We start from the raw sequence: 17,936 nt of genomic DNA on the forward strand, positions 1-17,936 counted from the left end.
AGTCTAAAGTAATGAGTGGCAAATCCGCTGGAGATTAAGAAACAAGGCTCTCTGGAGGCTCTCTCTGACTTTCTGTCGTTTTCTCCTGTCCATCTGACTGTCTGACCGATGCTTACAGCAGCACTAAGCTAACTGACTACTGGTCTTACATAAGCTAACATGGCCTATATCACGTGCTGGGTTTGCCTGGAATCTATATTATGTGCAGGAAACTTACAACCTTCCTTCAACTGACTTACTTTCTCAATATTCTCACATAATATCTTGAAATGATGACTTATTGACTGACTTAATGCGTCTAACAAAGATCCAAGATCTTCACATGCAATACTGTTACTACATAATCAACACCTTTTACTTTATCTATGGCCATAATGTTTTGGCTCATCTATAAGTAATACTAATATATATATGCAGTCTGCCTTTATACACATAAAAGTGGAAGCATTTAGGAACCACAGCAACTCAGGCACAAAGTACCAGACCTCATAAAGTTACAGAACATGATCACAGAGTGTTTAGTGCAGAAAAATGCGAGGAGAACATAACCTGCCCGCCTGCATTGTGCCAACTCTAACATTTGGTGGAGGAGGGATAATGTTGTGGGGTGTTTTCAGTGGTTGGCCTCAGGTAATCTTAATGATTCAGCATACCAGGATATTTTAGACAGAGCTTCCAGCATTGGGGAAGGCATTTGTCTGTCTTGTCCAGCATGACTGAGCCAGGTTGGTTGATTTTGGTGTGGAAGAACTTGTTTGGCCCTGACCTGTTGAGATGAGCTACTGTTGAGATGAACTACGTAGAACGGATTGTGATTGTGAGCTAGGCTCTCTTATTCAACATTAGTATCTGACCTCACATATGCTATTCTGGATGAATAGGTAAATAATAATACTGGCAGCTTGAGATCCAGTTTGAGAACCAGTGTAGAGCTGTCAGAGTCTGACATGAATCCCAGTTTTACCTTCATTCTACAAAAGTGTATTTAGATAATGGGTGTGATCGACAGATTTGATTGTTCTCAACATGGAAATTAAATTACAAATCATGACGTCAAAAATCTGCCCCCGAGAGCTCTTAAATAAAGAGAAGAAGAGAGGAGTGGAGCCACCTACTGGACAAAAAAGAAGCTTAGAATCTAAGAGATACATGAGAAACGCATGTTAATGATCTCTCTCTCTCTCTCTCTCTTTCTTTAGGGAAGCTACCTCAGGTACCCAACGGACCACCACGGTGACCTTCGCCATCCCATCCACTCCATCCTCCAGCCTGCCCCCACACGGGTCCAGCCCAATTTTGTCTCCCCCCTCCGCAGGCCATGCCTCCTCCCTGCCAGGCTCCGCCTCTTCCCCCACCTTGACGGACGTGTTCGGCCTGCCCACTCCACCCCTGGGTAGCCTGGGCTCGGGCAGCAGCCGTTCCCCGTCTCCGCTGACCCTCCTGCAGGCCGCCTCCAACAAGCCGTTCGCCAACAAACCCGTCCTGCTGTGGACGAAGCACGATGTAGCCGACTGGCTGGAAAGCCTCAACCTGGGGGAGCACCGGGATGCCTTCATGGACAATGAGATCGAGGGCTCCCACCTCCCCAACCTCCAGAAAGAGGACCTCATAGACTTGGGAGTGACCCGCGTCGGTCACCGGATGAACATAGAAAGGGCGCTCAAGCTGCTACTGGATAGATAAGGGGGCAGGATCATGTCCTACGTGTTTTTTAACAGACAGAGGCGCTTTTTTCACATCGTGTCCAATGGGAGAGACGTGCTCTGCTCGCGTTACTGCAGCCGGCTGTGTCTTTCTGTGCCCCGGGTTGACGAAAAAGAAGCGCAACTCGATGCAGTCAAGTAGCCTATGTCGTGAGCGTTTTTTTTTTGTTTTGTTTTGTTTTTGTTTTCTGTGCTGACCAATCAGACGAACGGGAAGGCGGGCCTTCAGTGACAGATGTTGGGATTAGTGGTTGTGGAGTACGCTGAACTCTACGATTTCACAGTTCGGAATTATCATGACATATCGACGCGACAGCTAGCTAGCCAGCTGGCTCTGCTAGACATCAAAAACCAAGTAGCTTCTTAGATGCTAAAACGTAGATGATTGACAGGTATGATGCTGATGTTGCTTGGAAACAGGCAGAAGCGCAGCCAGAAGCAGAATTCAAAACATTCTCAACGTAAATCTCTGAGAAGAAGCCTTTATTCCCCTTATTAATGGAGGGTCCAGCATTAGTTTCTTCCTCACCACCAATCTGTTTGTCTTACATGCCGCCCATGAGGTTAACTAGGCTGTACCAGGACAGGAGGACGCTTCTTAAGGACTTTTATTTTTTACTCGTCCTTCTTCCACTGCTCAGAGTGACCAGGTCCTGGGCATACGGTGAAGAGCTAATGCAGGTGTACTCTAGTCCAGCCCAGTTTAGTGATTCCCTTCCTCTAATGCTGCATGTATAGGCTAGTGTCTCATAAGTGTTTACTATAGCAGTCCCTGGGGCTCAAAAAGATGTCCTTTATGCCACAAAATAATATCCTTACGACTTTTAAAAACATTCTCAGAATGTCCTAACGCCGTATTTTTAATAGCTAAGAGTAGCCTGATTATTGGGCACAGTTGGTCCACCAAATTACAGGTCCAGTATTTGTTTACCAAATACTAAGCAAGCAATTGAAGTGTGTGAGTCATGAAATTTTATTTTTAACATGATTCGATTCAATCATGTACGATTCAGACTTATTTGTAATATACACTGAGGGGTGACTAAAGGAGCTGTTTACACAGTAGAAGAAACCAATGGGACATTTTTATTTTGGCCAACAAATAATTGCATAAAATGGATTATAACATGCTGTCATTAGTACAGCCTCTCAGTTCAGTTTGCACTGGTACTCAACAATTCATTTAACACACTGGAGCCAAAAAAGCACTCATTTAAGTAAGGATTCAAATTTACCGACCATCCCTCCTATGAAAATGCCACTTTCTGGTTAGATTAAAATCCTAAGAGCCTACTTCTTATATTAACCTGTGGCTAAATTACAAACAAATATTGTGCTTTTATAACTAGGGGTGGGTGATATGGCCAAAAGTATTACGTATGTAAACACGTTTTCACAGTACACAATATGTATGACGATATATTGTGGCATTTTTGATGAAGTTTGCTGCACTAAATCCAATTGAACAGTGAGTGCGTATCTGCTCATAATCAGATTTCTGCAGTTATCTGATTACTCATGTTGACATGGAAACAGCATACTCGGATTCCCTTGATCGAAGCACGGTCTAGAAATCTGCGTAAGAAATCTGATAAAGAGAGCTGCATTTTAGCAGTAATTTTTTCTTTTATTGGCTAATTGGAAAGTATACCTCTAATTACTGCCTGACCCATGTAGATTCTGAGGTTGCCATTATCTGGTGACTCAAGTGCGTGTAAATGTGTGATCAGATTACTGCCAAAATCGGCAGTTCTGCAGTTATCGGATTATGAAGCCCATGTAAACACACTCAGTGGGGCAACATACGGTCAGTAAGTGCTTATTAGGTATTGGATTAACAGAGTTTTATTGTGATCGCGATACCAAATTGTCATATTGCCCACCTCTGTTTATACTGCTGTGATAAACTGAACTAAAATATCAACACATTAACAGAAGGCAGATTTTTAGCCAGGACTTATTTTTAGACACTACAGTATCATATTGAGTCAATTTATGACTTTTGTGATTTATCCCTAATACTTTTACATTTATTTTATACCACATTTAATAGACAAGTGTTGGCCAAAGTGAAAAAAAAGTAGAGATTCTAGACATTGCAGCATCGTATCGAGTTGAATTAAGAATTTTGTGAATTGTTACACCCCTAATAATTCAGTAAACATCATTGTTATTAAAGATAATTGTTACTTTTATAGATTTCAAAGACAAGCATAGGTGATCAAGTGCACAGTGAAATCACCTTTTATATCATAAGCGCAATACATATGATATTCGCCGATACTCATTCATAAGCAACCAAGACAAACAATAAAATTAACATAAATCAAAAACAAATCCAATTAATTTCTCAGTTCGAACGACCCAAAATCCTCACCATCTTCAGATCTTCAGTATTTTACAGCAGCGTACTTGAACAGGGAACTCACTAAACTGCTGGACTGAAGGCCTCTAGTGTTGAAGCTGACCACCCGCCCTGATCGCATCGCTTCTGTCGGACTGCTGGCTACTGTTTCACACCCGCCTCACACGGCCCACCCTTAACCAGCTGGGCTGGGGGCTCCTTTTCTATCTTTGCTAGTCATTATTTCTTCACTAACAGAGTTGTGTTGATGTGATGCAGCAGCTGCAGAGCTAACACGTGCTGGAATCAGCATTTGTTTTGTTTTGTTTGTTTGTTTGTTTGTTTGTCTGGTTTCTCACTCCTGTGTGTGTAAATGAGACCCTAGCCACAAATGTTCTCTCTCTCTCACACACAAACACATATTACTAGACCTGTGGTATTGGGACAGGGGTACCAGTGTAGCAGCCCCTCTGTGCAAGTGTGTGTGTGTGTGTGTGTGTGTGAGTGCGAGTGTGTGTGTTAGCCAGACTGCCCCATCTCTTGGAATGCTGGAAAGGGGGAATAACGTCAGACTCATCCTCGTCTTCCTCGTCTCTGCAGGTGAGCAGGATGGTGTGAACCTCCCGGATCTGCTCAGAATAACTTTATATATAAAAAACTTTATCTTAGAAGTGCCACTCCCCCCTTTCCTTCCCTCCGTCACACTCCTCTGCAGCTGTCAATCATTCTGTCAGATTTATCTTTATTTTGCTGTTGAGGGATTTACATACATGCAGTAAGTGATAGTTTCGTGCAATGGCCGAAAAAAGCCAAGCGCACTGCCAAATCGGAAGAAGCACATGCTACAAACAACTCATAGACACCATGGAACTTCAGAAACGCTGCAAATCCCGTCCGTCAATCCCGTCACAACACAACGGGAGTGAGGTTCCGGAGGACACTGAAAGGGACCGGAACCCTGAAGCTACATGATACAACAACCGAATGAAAGAAAAGCATCTAGTCTCTGTCACTGCTACTGTCTGTACACTACCAGACAAAAGTGTGGACATACAGGTTTCCACCATAATTAGGATGTCGTGGCTGAGGGGTTTCAAGTAGGCCTAGGTTGTTTTGGGGGGCAGTGTGTATGTGTGAGAGTGGAAATACCTCTCAAACCATGCACCAGTCAAGAGCCTAATTAGCAGAGCCGATATGACCAATCTTTTCAGTTCAGCGCCGTCAGGCTGGCTTGAATCATCGCCAGCCATGACGTCCTAACTACAGTGGACACACTGCACAGTCCCCAGCATTTGGATCACATTCAACCAGGTGTGTCCAAATTTGTGACCGGTACTGTAGTTTTCTACGCTGAATCATGACTATGATCAATAGTGATCAGCAAACGAGTAAACAAGTGGCCCATTCCTGACAGTTATAAGAAATCAATGTCACTTACATTAATTTATAATTTCCTTGCATGTTATTGGCTACAAAGTGATTATGTAGTAATATGCCATTTTTCACTCTGCACATCTGTTTACTGTAACATCATGTATATATAAATATATATATAAAAAAACAGTGAAAGAAGCAAGAAGAGGTCAGTTGTTGGGTCAACAGTCATTGGTTGGTTCTGTCATAAACCCATGATAAAAACATGGTAATCATCATAGTTTTTCATTCGTTTGGTTGCTTGGTGTCAGTTCTGCGTACGCGTAGCCTCAGTCTACCTCCCAAATCACACACTTTACATGCTACAGTACTAGATGCACTTATAGTGGTGCGCAGCATTTCTATAGTATTTAGTGTATGAGGTGCTGTGTGCTATGGGACATATAGCCTCAGGGTTCCAGTCCCTTTTAGTGTCCTCCGGAAAACAACACTTCCATTGTGTTGTGACTGAATTTGCAGCGTTTCTGAAGTTGCTCTCGTCTGAATTTACTGCACATCTGTGAATTTGCTGCATGTTTCGAAACTGTGTTGTGATTTTGCAGCTCATTTTGCAGTGCGTTGGGCTTTTTAGGCCACCGTAGTTTGGCAAACAAAAAAAATCCAGCTGTTGTGAGGTTTTGCTTTTTTAGTTCTGCACTGGAGCTACGAAGCTAATGTAGCTAACAAGTAATGGAAGTCTGTGTACACCAGTTAGCCTGACATGTCTCTAACCGTATGGTGGCTTGATTGTGTGGTTTCTGACACTGTATGACTCACTGTTATCTAGAACATGGACAAAAGTACATCACTGTGCAAAAGTCAGAGCACCCTTCATTTACTTTATTTTCAGTCAAAACAGTTTTTCATCTTTCAGGAGGAGATCAGATTGAAGAAGAAAAGGGTTTCCAAAACTGAAGTTTAAAAACTGTCTAGAAAACAGAAACCCTAACAACCCCCCACAAGACCTGGTAGACCACCAACAACATTGTCCCCATCAGACAAACAGCACCTAAAGCTTTCTTTTTTCAGAAAGAGAGGTGAAAGCCGAGCTCCACTCTTGTTATAGATCTGAAAACATCCCCAGTTTGTGAGTCTGAAAGGATGTGGAACTTAAGAACTTAAGAAGTGCTTACTGAGAAAAGCAAGAAGCTGGGAAGCTCCTTCTGTTCTCAGAACAGCACACTGGAATGTGTTCGGGACTTGAGTGGTGAGAGGCTGAAAACATACCAACTTCTAAGGCTGAACTTTAAAGGTGTGGAAGAATCTCCTCCAAATTTCATAACACCCCCACCGCCATGTTTAACAGATGAGATTGTATGCTTTGGATCTTGGGCAGGAGGTGAGGAAAGATCTCTTGCAGATTTCTGCAGAAACAAGGAATGACATAAATGAAGGGTTCTCAGACCTTTGGATAGAGAAAATGTGGTAATTAGATTTTTTTTTTTTTTTTTTTTTGCCAAACTGTTGCTTTAACTATGTTTAGGTAGTTGTTGATGTGGGCTAGAGCTGCTCCAAGATGGAAATCCGTCATCACCATGGAATACTATGACTATTATGAAACTCTCAGACTGTAAACGTTGGTGTGGACCCAAATGCCCTAACCTGCCATGAAGGTTGACGTTAATAATGAAGATGCTGCTATTTTAAAATGTCCGGTTTGTACCATTACAGCAGAAATGACACTTCTTCACTCCTCAGAGACAAAGTAAGACTGAATTTACTCTACAGGCCAAACATCTGGAAGCAACACCAACTATTAAATATAGTCTTAAACTAGTAAATATAAACAGGAACACCTAAATGGACAGTGTTTTAAAGTGTAGATTTTAAACACAATAGATAATAGATGTAAATTTTGTAAATGTAAATTTTAATTTTATTTATTTTTACATTCAAAGATTTCATTCCCAAACACATTTCAATAAATTTATATCAAATCTAACTTAAATTTATAAAACTATTTGGATAGTTTGGACATTTTGTAAAGTTTAATGAATTATAAACTTTAAAATTAAATTTAGGAGTACAACAAAAACAATTCTGCTTCCATGCTTTTGGTCTGTAGTGTAAAACAGCCACTTCTATTAAAAGTAAAGCCGGTTCTTTAATATTATGAGATGCAATATTACACTTTAATCTCGTCCGCCGTTTGTATTTATCAAGTAAAAGTGAGCGTGACCAACATTACAGTAGATACAAACACACTAAACACCAAGCTGTGCTTCTTCACACTTCCAGGTTTGACCATGAAATGATTTAGAGGAACATAAAAACACCAACAGTCCAACATTCCTGTTGAATCCCATTAAGCACCATCAGCAAGAATTTAGGGAAGGGAAAGAGGAGGACGGGAGCGGAAGGCACTCTGCTGGTTTTTGTATTTAGACACTTTGAGAAATGTGACTTCTTTACTATTAAATATATATGAGAGTGTTTATATATGAATATATACAGATATACTTTATGAATTAGTAGAGACTGAATCCCTTTCCTGTGTGAGTGACTTTGTAGCCCAGCCACCTTCCCCACTACAAGCACTTCTGTTTTAAGGCGATTTAATCAGTTTTAAGTCCATTAACCCACGCATGTTTGGTGATTCTTAAGTTTTAAACTGGAGCTAAGAGGCTAATGTGGCTAACAAGTGATGGAAGCTTATATCCCACCAATTAGCCTGGTGCTAACTGCATGTCTGAATCACCACTCTCTCCTCAAACCGTGGGAAGGTCTTAAAGGAAGAGTCAGTTATTGAACAAAGTACATGTTCGGTATCTGACTTTAGCGCTGTGCTTCTTTAGGGTGTTGATGACAGTACAAAGACCGTAGCAGTGTTAGCCTAGCATCTCCCGTTGTATACTAAAGAATTAAACATCAGGTACCAAACATGTCTCGGCTGACTGCCATGAGGGTTAAAAAAAAGAGAGAGTGATGATTTAGACGTGCAGTTAGCATCATGCTACTAGATGGGCCACAAGCCTCCACTGCTTGTTAGCAACTTTAGCGTTGAAGCTCCAGTGTCAAACTAAAGAAGCTAGGTAACTTTAGAGACTGAAAATGACTCGGCTGGTCGACTACAGTACAGACCCCGACAACATCCATCCACAGGAGAGCCGGAGAGCCAGCCGCAGTTCTGGACCAGCAGATTGGAGCAGCGGTTCCATGGCATGCCGTAGTTTTGGATGTGCGCCCCCTAGAGGTGTGGACTGTACAGAGAACGCTGTAGTTGTAGGATGAAGACGTTGGAGCAGTGTTTACCTTAAACAGTAAAAGCCAACAAGTAAAGAACCAACAATCCACGTGTATCGATGTGTAGCCAGGAAGGTCCAGCTAACTCCAGCTCAAAGTCCAGTGTTTTCGACTGTTTACAGGCACGTTTAGCAGACTGGTTCAGCCAGGTTTGCTAGTTTTCCAGCGCATTTTAACTTAACATGCTGCTAAATTCGCAGCTACAGTGGGTTTGATATATATATATATATATATATATATATATATTAACAACTCAGTGAGCTCCCCCACGTTTCGGGGCCTGGATTCCAGTCGTTCCTGAGAATTGCCGCAATCCGTTATTTTGTCCTCTGTTTAGCTTTCAGCAGTCTGTAAAAGGAGATCTCTGAATCTGCTGAATCTGATGGTACAGTCAGTCGCACAGCAGCTCTTTCCCGATTGTGTGTTGGCGGCCTTCCTGCTGAACGCTAACGCCGTCACTCAGTGGCCGTAGTGGAGCGGAAAACTCAGAACAACGCTAGCTAACTTAAAATAACTTATAAAATATAGCAGCTAACTTGTTTGCTAAATGTAGTTTAGCGGGCTTCAGTAGCATGAAGCTAGTGGGTTATACCAACTTCTCGCTAATATTAGCTTCTCTAAACCGATGGCATGCCGTGCAACGGCCGGTCAAGAGCTGAGGCCAGTTCTCCGGCTTTACCACTCGAGCACATCTACAAAGGGGAAATCCTCCATTCCTACAGAGCTCCCTGATTAAGACGTGAACGTGAGCCTTCAGAGCGGACATCTGAACCTCTCAAAGCTCCTTCACAAAGTTATTACACCAAATGGTCATGAATGAACTGCCTGATCCCTGAGACACAGTTTTACTACAGTTTTGGATCTAAAATGTGTTTTTAAAATTGCATATCATTAAAGTGGTGGAAGGACACGCAGGGCGTTGTGTGGCAAGAAGTAGTCCCCCGAAGACAAACATGCCTGTTCAGATTTTCCTCATTTCCCAGATTTTACCATCATCAATGTCCCATATAAAACTCAGACGTTGCATGGAGGTTCACTTGATGGGTTTGGATGGTAAATAAAACAGATATATTCGTATTGTTGTCATGTCAACCAGCAGCTGGTTCCATTTAGCACCACTGTATAGAAACTAGTCATGTTTCTCTACAGCGACCAACAATTTCACACCAATCACCACTTAAATTAAGAGGAATTCCCCTTTCAGGAGAGCTATCGATTTCCCCCAGGGGAAGCTGAATGAGCTCTGCGGGACGGTCCTTCACTCTTGACTGCAAATCCTCCTCCCCGGCTATGTGTATGAATGGTTGTAGAGATTTAATATAGATTATTATTATTATTATATCCTGGGACTGGATGGGGGATTGGCGGGCCTTCTTTGGACGAAGGCTAACCCGTATTACGCTGCTTTATGTCGGACCCTTTTTCAAATAGAGACTATTTTACAATAGCAGAGCGCGAGCAAAAAAAAAGAAAAAGAAAAAAAAGCACAGTATTTTTAATGATTTATATAGAAATATATGGAATTTTATAAAATCTATTTGACTGAAGGTCACCTAAAGTGTGGTTTGCCAAATAATGTTTCAATTAAAAAAGTATTTAAAAATAAGTACATTTATTAGATTCCTGATAGCAATATTTATACTTGGTTCTCCTTGGTTGTGATTTTGAAAACCTAATCATGCGTCCTGACCCCTGCGGTTTAAAACCCAAACCTGCCGTAGAGGAAAGTAAAGCTGATGATTACCACAAACAGAGGCACACATTTAAAAGCCTGTATCTGCTGAGTTTCTGTAAAACATGTATGTCTGACCAAATCGTCACATGCTGTAAATGTATACATGACTTTCCAGGCTGCTGAACAGAGACTGGCTGGTCTGAGCACTTCTATTATATATGATATATGAAGCTATTAAAAAAGAAAACGAAGAAAAAAAAAGACAGTATGTGAAGAGTTTATGGGGCAACATATCACTAAGGTAATCTCTGTGTAGATCTAAGTAGTAGTCAAAGTTAAAGAAAAGCTAAATTTTACCACTGTGTGGATCAGCCCCCCCCCCCCCCCCCAATCACAATCCCACCACCTGCTTATAGTTACTATTTCCAAGTTTTTACATTTCTTTTTACCCATTTTATTTAGTATTCTTCATAGATATTAAGCCTCTCACTCTATTTTGTGTAAAAACCTGTGTTCATGTTATCTGTTGCTGTAATTTCGTGCTATCCAAATCCTCTTATTTAGAATTGATTGAATTATTACTGAAATGAAAAAGAGAAGTTCCTGTAACTGCACTCTTTCCCCGAGAAATTCCTCAATAACTCTTGTATGGCAACCAGAACTGACTGTACGAAATAAACATCAACATTATGACTGACCTCTAATGTGAGACTATTCACTGATCCTGCAGTAACCAGATTCCACTTGACAATGCCTTTGGGTTTGTTCGGCCACTAGAGGGCGCTCTAGAATAAATGGATTCATATGGCGCTTTTGAGCAAAACTGTAGTTTGTAAATGACTAAAAGGTTTTCATGCAGCTCATGTGCTCTGCTGTCAGTTACAGACTTCCAGTCCAGTTGTAGACTTTCTAAAAAAAGTGAGCCCCCAACCAGGATTCCTTAGCCAGAACACCAGCCAATATGCCAGCTAGTCAGCACTTCTTCACCTTCTGGCTACTCAGTGAACAGCTCCTTTCTGTTCTAAAATATAAAATAATATCCTGTTTTAAAACAATAATCTTGATAAATGAAGGAAAAACAACACAATTACAAACATTTGATCTGTTTCAGTTCATTCAGGCAGGACTCTGAGCGCCCTCTAGTGTTCATATGTCATATATTAGCAGAATGTGAAGCGATAGGAAGAGGCCAGGCTCCTCATAAACTGTAGAGAAAAGACCTGTTTTCAGGTGTGTATTAAAAGAAAGGCCATGTCACAACTGATCATTTCAACTATGTGTTTTATTAATTGAAATTCCATTTCTTACAAAAAAAAAAAACACCAAAAAAAAGCATGTAATGAGATTTAAGCCAGCAAATACAGATAAAAATAAAAGATCTGAAAAGGTCACTTTTATAAAACCCCAAACCCGAAAAGATGTCGTGCTTAGCCGATGCTCCATCACAGACATGTCAACAACTAAATTACCGAATTAAAAAAGTGCCCCACCGCACCAGAATGGAATTGTCATTAACCGCGGAATAGAATTATGCTATTTTTATGATTATATTAAGCTAATATCAAAAAGCTACAGTGCCTGCAGTTCAGCGCCCCACTCTCAGACACAAAACCCACCTCACCGTACATCGTGTTGGTCATGATGGAGAAGTTACAGTGGCCTGGAAGTGAAGTAATAAAGTAATTTAGGCCGACACACACCAGGACAAAAAGACGACAACACCGCATGCCCAGAACACACACACACACACTTTATCTAGACTTCTCGACGCCACCTGCAACTCTGCGTCTTAAACTCTGTATATTATTATATATTCTGTCCAATCATAAAAAACATACTCCTTCATTTACAGCAGCTCTGCTGTAAACAAGCTGATGCGTGCCGGTAAGTATAAGGGTCAGGTGGTCAGTAATAGGAGTGTTGAGTTCTTTCGAAAATTTGTAGCTACAACAAACGTCCCCTTTAGTGTTTAATATGCAAAATGCCAAAGCAGCTCCAAACAAGAAGCCTCCAAGCTATGCTAACATGATTCATGTGAAAATATGTCTCAAATGAGAAATACGAGCTTCTTCATCCGATAAATCGACCAAACGCCACTGCATTAGCTGTCAACACGCACCAAACACTCAAACCTCCCATCTTTGGTGATCCTACCACATCTCGAACCGCCTCGCCGCAGCACACGGCCAATCACGCCCTCGTACAGGAGCAGCTCAGTCAGAAATGCTAATGCTAACAGTGACCGAAAAAAGAAACAACACTCAGCATTATGCGTATGACATAAAAGGTCATTTTCTGTAGTTCTTTACAGACATACAGGTGGTTAAGTGTTGCTATAACTGAATAAAAATGAATAGTTTCAAGAGAAGCAAGAGAACATAATGCTAAATGTTGCTAATGGTGAAGGCAAGTGAACCACAGCCATAGCTTAGCAGTTTGCAAATGAGAGAAAATATGACAACTAATGTGGCTAACAGTGAACGGCTACTGCTTAGCAGTATGCAAATACTGGCTGATAATTGTGAATGGAAGTGAACAGCATGATACCAATGAGAGCGCAGATGGCTAATGTTGTCAATTAGCATGATGCAAATGATTGAAATGACCGCTAATGTTTCTTCCAGTGAATCAAAGTATCTTCTAATGCTTTTTGTTGCATGTTATGCTGCGGAAAACACCTACATTTCCCACCTGGCATTAATACACTGCTGTCATAACAACTACCCTACTGAAGATCCATGATTTTTGCATGATGCATGATGCAAACGATTTAAATGACTGCTAATGTTACAGAAAATAAATAGAACTGAGCAGTCATGGATGAGCATTACGCCAAGGACAACGAAAGTGAATAAACACAACATGACTTCAGGCTAACTGCTGGCCACCAGACTCCGCTCATTGTTAGCCATGTTAGCATATCTGGTTGAGCTGCTCAAACACTCTTCTGGAGGTCTCAGAGTTTATGCCTTCAAAATTCTAAGTTTATGTCTTCAAAATTCAGAAAATTAACCCCCCAAAGCCCAAACTTCATCACCTCTGATGATGACAGAGATGTGATGGTGCAACTGTGGGCTAAACAAAGGCCAAAATAACAGGGAGGAGAGAAAAGCAGAGAACTGAAGGAAACCCATGTCGCAGTTATGGGTGCAGAAAGTTTCTATCCTCCCGCGACGCGACGGAGGCTTACTGCGAGTGCGAGAATGCAAAAATGAAAGAAAAGAAAGAGCGATTGAAAGACCTGAGAACGCCCAACACTTCAGAAGCACCGTGAAGTATGGAAGTAGCAGGAGAACGGAGAAGGAGAGGAGATAGAAGGGATGAAGATGGAAAAATGTGCAAGAAGACCCCTCTCCTCCAGGGAGGTGGGTGTGGCCAGCAGAGAGGGCGGCCTTTACTGCCGGACTTCAACATAATTGGCTGGAAAAAGTCCGTAAGCCCCTCTGCATACACCCCTCCACCAGCCCTCGTCAATCATCTCGATGTTGGTGATGATGTCATCAGGATCGAAGGAAATCTCGTCATCGCCAGCTGCAGATAAACATAAGAAAATAGGTTAAAACACAGACACCCACAGATCACTGTGCAACTTGGAGTGCTATAGTGTAGCGGCAGAAGTGTCTAAACATTCAGCATTTTTAGGGTTTAACATTTTATTAATGTTTAACTTTTGTTTATAGTTACAACATTCCAATAAATCTTCAGCTCTTTTAACAGCATTCAACATTGTCAGTGTTTTAGCTTTACATTCATTCAAACATTCAGCTATTATAAACGTCTAACAACGCTTCACTTTACTTATCTGTTTAACAGCAATTTAACCGTTTCAACATTTTTGCTATTCTTAACACTTAAGCAAAACAGGCAGACACACTCCACTTGTTAAGCATTATTAGCTGCTTTTCCTAAGCCAACCTATATTCTGTTTCACCAACTTTCCCCTCACGTTCTTCTTCTGGCCAAAACACTCCCATAGGAATGCACTGATATGTGTCTGCAAACGTTTAACCAAAAAAAATGCATGCTGCTCTACAGGTCACATTTCAAATCATAAAACATCAAATCTTACAACTATTAGCATAGTTTTATGATTTATGCTTTTTAAATTGATCCGACTTAGTTTCTGTAAAATTATCAGATATTTTTCTCCACTAGGAAAACTGATTGGGTCACAGTGGGTCTCTCACACACCAGCAAAAAAAGCAGATTGATGAACACTCAACACTAAACACAGCGACATTTACACTAAGACATAAACTGGGTATAAGTTGAAGACTCGCCACTTACCAGCCTGGTAATCATACAGCGCCACAGCGGTCACCCCCAGGTCCTCTCCATAATCATAGGACTGAGAATCTGCAGACAGGCAGGTAAGCAAACACATTTGTTTACACAGTGTTGTCAGTTGTGTATGAGTGTGTGTGTGAGTGAGAGAGAGAGCGAGAGAAAAGGTATACAAATAGAGTATAAAAACAAAACATAAATGTTTTCCTTCACTCTTCTGTAAATCAAATGACCTAAAATCAGACCAAAAAGTGACCTCATGTGACCTTATGATCTACTGTACCGGAAGGAAAGGGTTGGAGTTATTTACAGTTCAGACGGTCATGAGATTTGAAGGCCTTTTGAAGTCATAATTGCCATGTTTGTAAACAGAGCAATCAAAGCTCTTGGTCGCGGCTGAGCCTGACATACACATATACAGCCGAAAAACTTAATCACAATAGGTAATTATCAGTAATTATCAATCGACTAAAATTATATATTTTAAATAAACAGCACAATACATTTAAACCCTTCATTTACTACATTTATCTTAATTATGAAGGCATACAAATATCTTTAAAAATGTTGTTGGTCTCTGTGTTTCTGTGTCTTATCTAGTTCCAAATTAGTTCATTCTCGCATCTGCCACAGGGTGGGGGCGCTGTGGGAGCTCAATGATTGGTGATTTCACGCTCTGAAAACTGGTGTGAAGAAACCAATGTGCCGAGTTTGATACAATTGAAAAGAACAAACAAACCCAGATAAACCAGTCTCCTCAAATGTTTCAATCAGTTGAAAACACTCCTTAGACAACTCACTCGTCCTTATGCTCTCAGGCATGAGGCTTTATCTCAACTTTGTATTTCATCGTTTTCCGGTTTAAAACTTATGCAGAATGAGATTGTACGAAACCCACGTAAACGTATAACCACCTGTGATACTGTGATTCTTTCAGAAATGTGTGTAAAGGCAGACTGCATGGCTCAGTACTTAATGTTATACACCTGTTGCAGTGGGATGAATGAAATGAATGAAACAACTGAATTCAATTATTGAAATGTGTCCCAATACTTTTGTCCATATTGTATTAACCTCACTATATTAAATTAAAAAAGCGGGAGTGTTACCTGCTGCTTGGTACTGTCCGTCCTGCTCCGGCTCCTGTGCCACATTCTGGTAGAGATCCTCCTGAACCGGTTCATCATAGTTGGGTTCTGCTGCAGGGGTTGATACCGGTTCCACTTCATACACATTCGCCTCTTCTTCTTCTGTTTCAGGAGGGGCCTTTGTGCACACATGCGAGAAGATAAAAAAGAAAGATAAAAAATTATTTAAAAGATAACAATAAGATAATGCTCTATATGGGCTTTTTAAATTAAACAGAAGCAATGCTGGCTCCTACGCTTCCTGTAGTGTATTACAGTCAGTCAGAATGAGTGTGTGGGTCATATGAGCAATATAAAGCATTGTAGAGCACCTCCTATGCTTCCTGTAGCGTATTACAGTCTGTCAGAATGAGTGTGTGGGTCTTATGAGCAATATAAAGCATTATAGAGTGCCTCCTACACTTCCTGTAGTATATTACAGTCTGTCAAAATAAGAGCATGGATCATAACGGGTGTGGGCATTATTATTAGTGTGGGAACCACATGAACTCTATAGAGCGCCCCCGACACTTTACATAGTTTATTACAGTCTGTCAGAATGAGCATATGGATCGTAAGAGCAATACAGACCACTATAGAGCGACCTTTTACCATTATTTTCAATAGCAAAACTAACTGTAAACAAAATAGACATTTTAATTTATTCTGTTTAACATTAACATGTAAAATACTGAGACAGTCCACCAGAGGGCAGCATAGGGCTGCAAATGTTCAGAATGGTACAGCAGTCAGTGCAGGAGTGTGGAGTTGATGGCTAGTGTTCAAATGTCTTTTTTGACCGAACCCACAGCACCAAACTTAGCAGAGATCCAAAATACTGCAAATAGTATAGAGCAGGTGTCATAATGACAGGTGGATCATATGAGCAATATAGAGCAGTATAGAGTGCCCCCTATTCTTCCTTACTTTATTAAAGTGAAAAACTAATCAATAGGATATCAACATACAACCATTTTGTTGAATCAGTAAACAAACACAGTTTGTGACGGCCTCTGTAAAAAGTGTTATACAAATAAATCTGAATTTTATTTAGCATGAAAACAGTTGAAATGGTACAAGATGAAGACAAGCACATTTGAGTATTCTGTGGTTGAATGTGTGAACAGAATAGGTTATATATGGGGCCTCCACTAAGCTGAACATTACTGGTAAAAGGATGCCAGTAATGGGAGTGTGAAAGCACTACAATATAACTATTATTTTAAATGATTAATAATAATAATAATAATAATAATAATAATAATATTAAGTGAATACTGTAGTTACCTGGTACTCTGGAGCAGTGGTTGTGGGACTGGGCTGAGGGGAGGGAGTTCTAGCTTTGGCGTTTTCCTAAAGCCAACCAGGAAAAATGCAAAGACATGCAGGATGAGGATGGACACACACAAACACACACACACAGACGCATGGAGGAACGGAAACACTGCTTCCATCAACACGACACTGAGATGTACATGAATTATTTGTCTTTAAAAGCAAATATGTTGTCTCCAACACTTTTCATGTACATCTGGAGGTCTTCATGAAGCCAGATTCCTGTTTTTGGCATCCACCTTCAGGATATTAAGGCAGGGTATTATTCTCAAATTTAATTACGGATGCAAACACATGATTTGGATGTGTCCGATTTTTGAAAGCTAAACAGTTATTAAAGTAAACAATAATAATAATAATAATAATAATAAATGACTTTTTACTATTATTAACAATAGTGAAACGAACAGTAAACAAAATAGAAGTTTTGATAATTTCTGTATACATTAAGCCTTTAGAAATATTGAGATCCCCCAGAGGGAAGCATAGAGCTGCAAATGTCAGAATAAGAATGGTACAGCTGTCAGTGCAGGGGTGTGGAGTTTACGGCTGGTGTTCAAATGTTTTTTCCTGACTGGACCTTCAGCACCAAACTCAGCCGAGATCCACCAGGCTGCAAATGGTACAGAGCACAGAAATGCCACATACGTAGTGTCTGTAGCATTTACTATTAAGAAATTAAGTAAGAATTTTGCAAAACTTTAATAATCTAAGAAAATTAACAAACTTTTTCTCTTCTCATTTAAACTTTTTATAGAACCCAATACCATTTATCGCATACTACTATTAGCAAAATTGTATTATTACATTTA

General features: G+C 40.6%; 2 protein-coding genes across 4 annotated transcripts in view; one reads left to right on the forward strand and one right to left on the reverse strand.

Moving 5' to 3' along the window:
* The window catches only part of LOC140575553 (SH3 and multiple ankyrin repeat domains protein 2-like), a 125,938-nt gene extending 114,863 nt beyond the window's left edge, over positions 1 to 11,075 (forward strand). The window contains exon 24 of the mRNA XM_072695940.1: positions 1,200 to 11,075. Within this exon, the coding sequence (XP_072552041.1) occupies positions 1,200 to 1,683 (484 nt within the window). The 3' untranslated portion in view covers positions 1,684 to 11,075. The remainder of the gene's footprint in view (positions 1 to 1,199) is intronic.
* Positions 11,076 to 11,642: 567 nt separating this feature from the next.
* The window catches only part of cttn (cortactin), a 31,066-nt gene continuing 24,772 nt past the window's right edge, over positions 11,643 to 17,936 (reverse strand). For 2 of the 3 annotated variants that reach the window (XM_072694602.1, XM_072694599.1), the window contains 4 exons: positions 17,077 to 17,142; positions 15,772 to 15,928; positions 14,666 to 14,734; positions 11,643 to 13,909 (listed from right to left, as the gene is read on the reverse strand). In XM_072694602.1, the coding sequence (XP_072550703.1) occupies positions 13,773 to 13,909; positions 14,666 to 14,734; positions 15,772 to 15,928; positions 17,077 to 17,142 (429 nt within the window). In that variant the 3' untranslated portion in view covers positions 11,643 to 13,772. The remainder of the gene's footprint in view (positions 13,910 to 14,665; positions 14,735 to 15,771; positions 15,929 to 17,076; positions 17,143 to 17,936) is intronic. The other variant, XM_072694600.1, reaches the window with a different exon arrangement.

This window comes from Salminus brasiliensis, chromosome 13 (genome assembly GCF_030463535.1).
Source record: "Salminus brasiliensis chromosome 13, fSalBra1.hap2, whole genome shotgun sequence".
Lineage (NCBI taxonomy): Eukaryota > Metazoa > Chordata > Actinopteri > Characiformes > Bryconidae > Salminus > Salminus brasiliensis.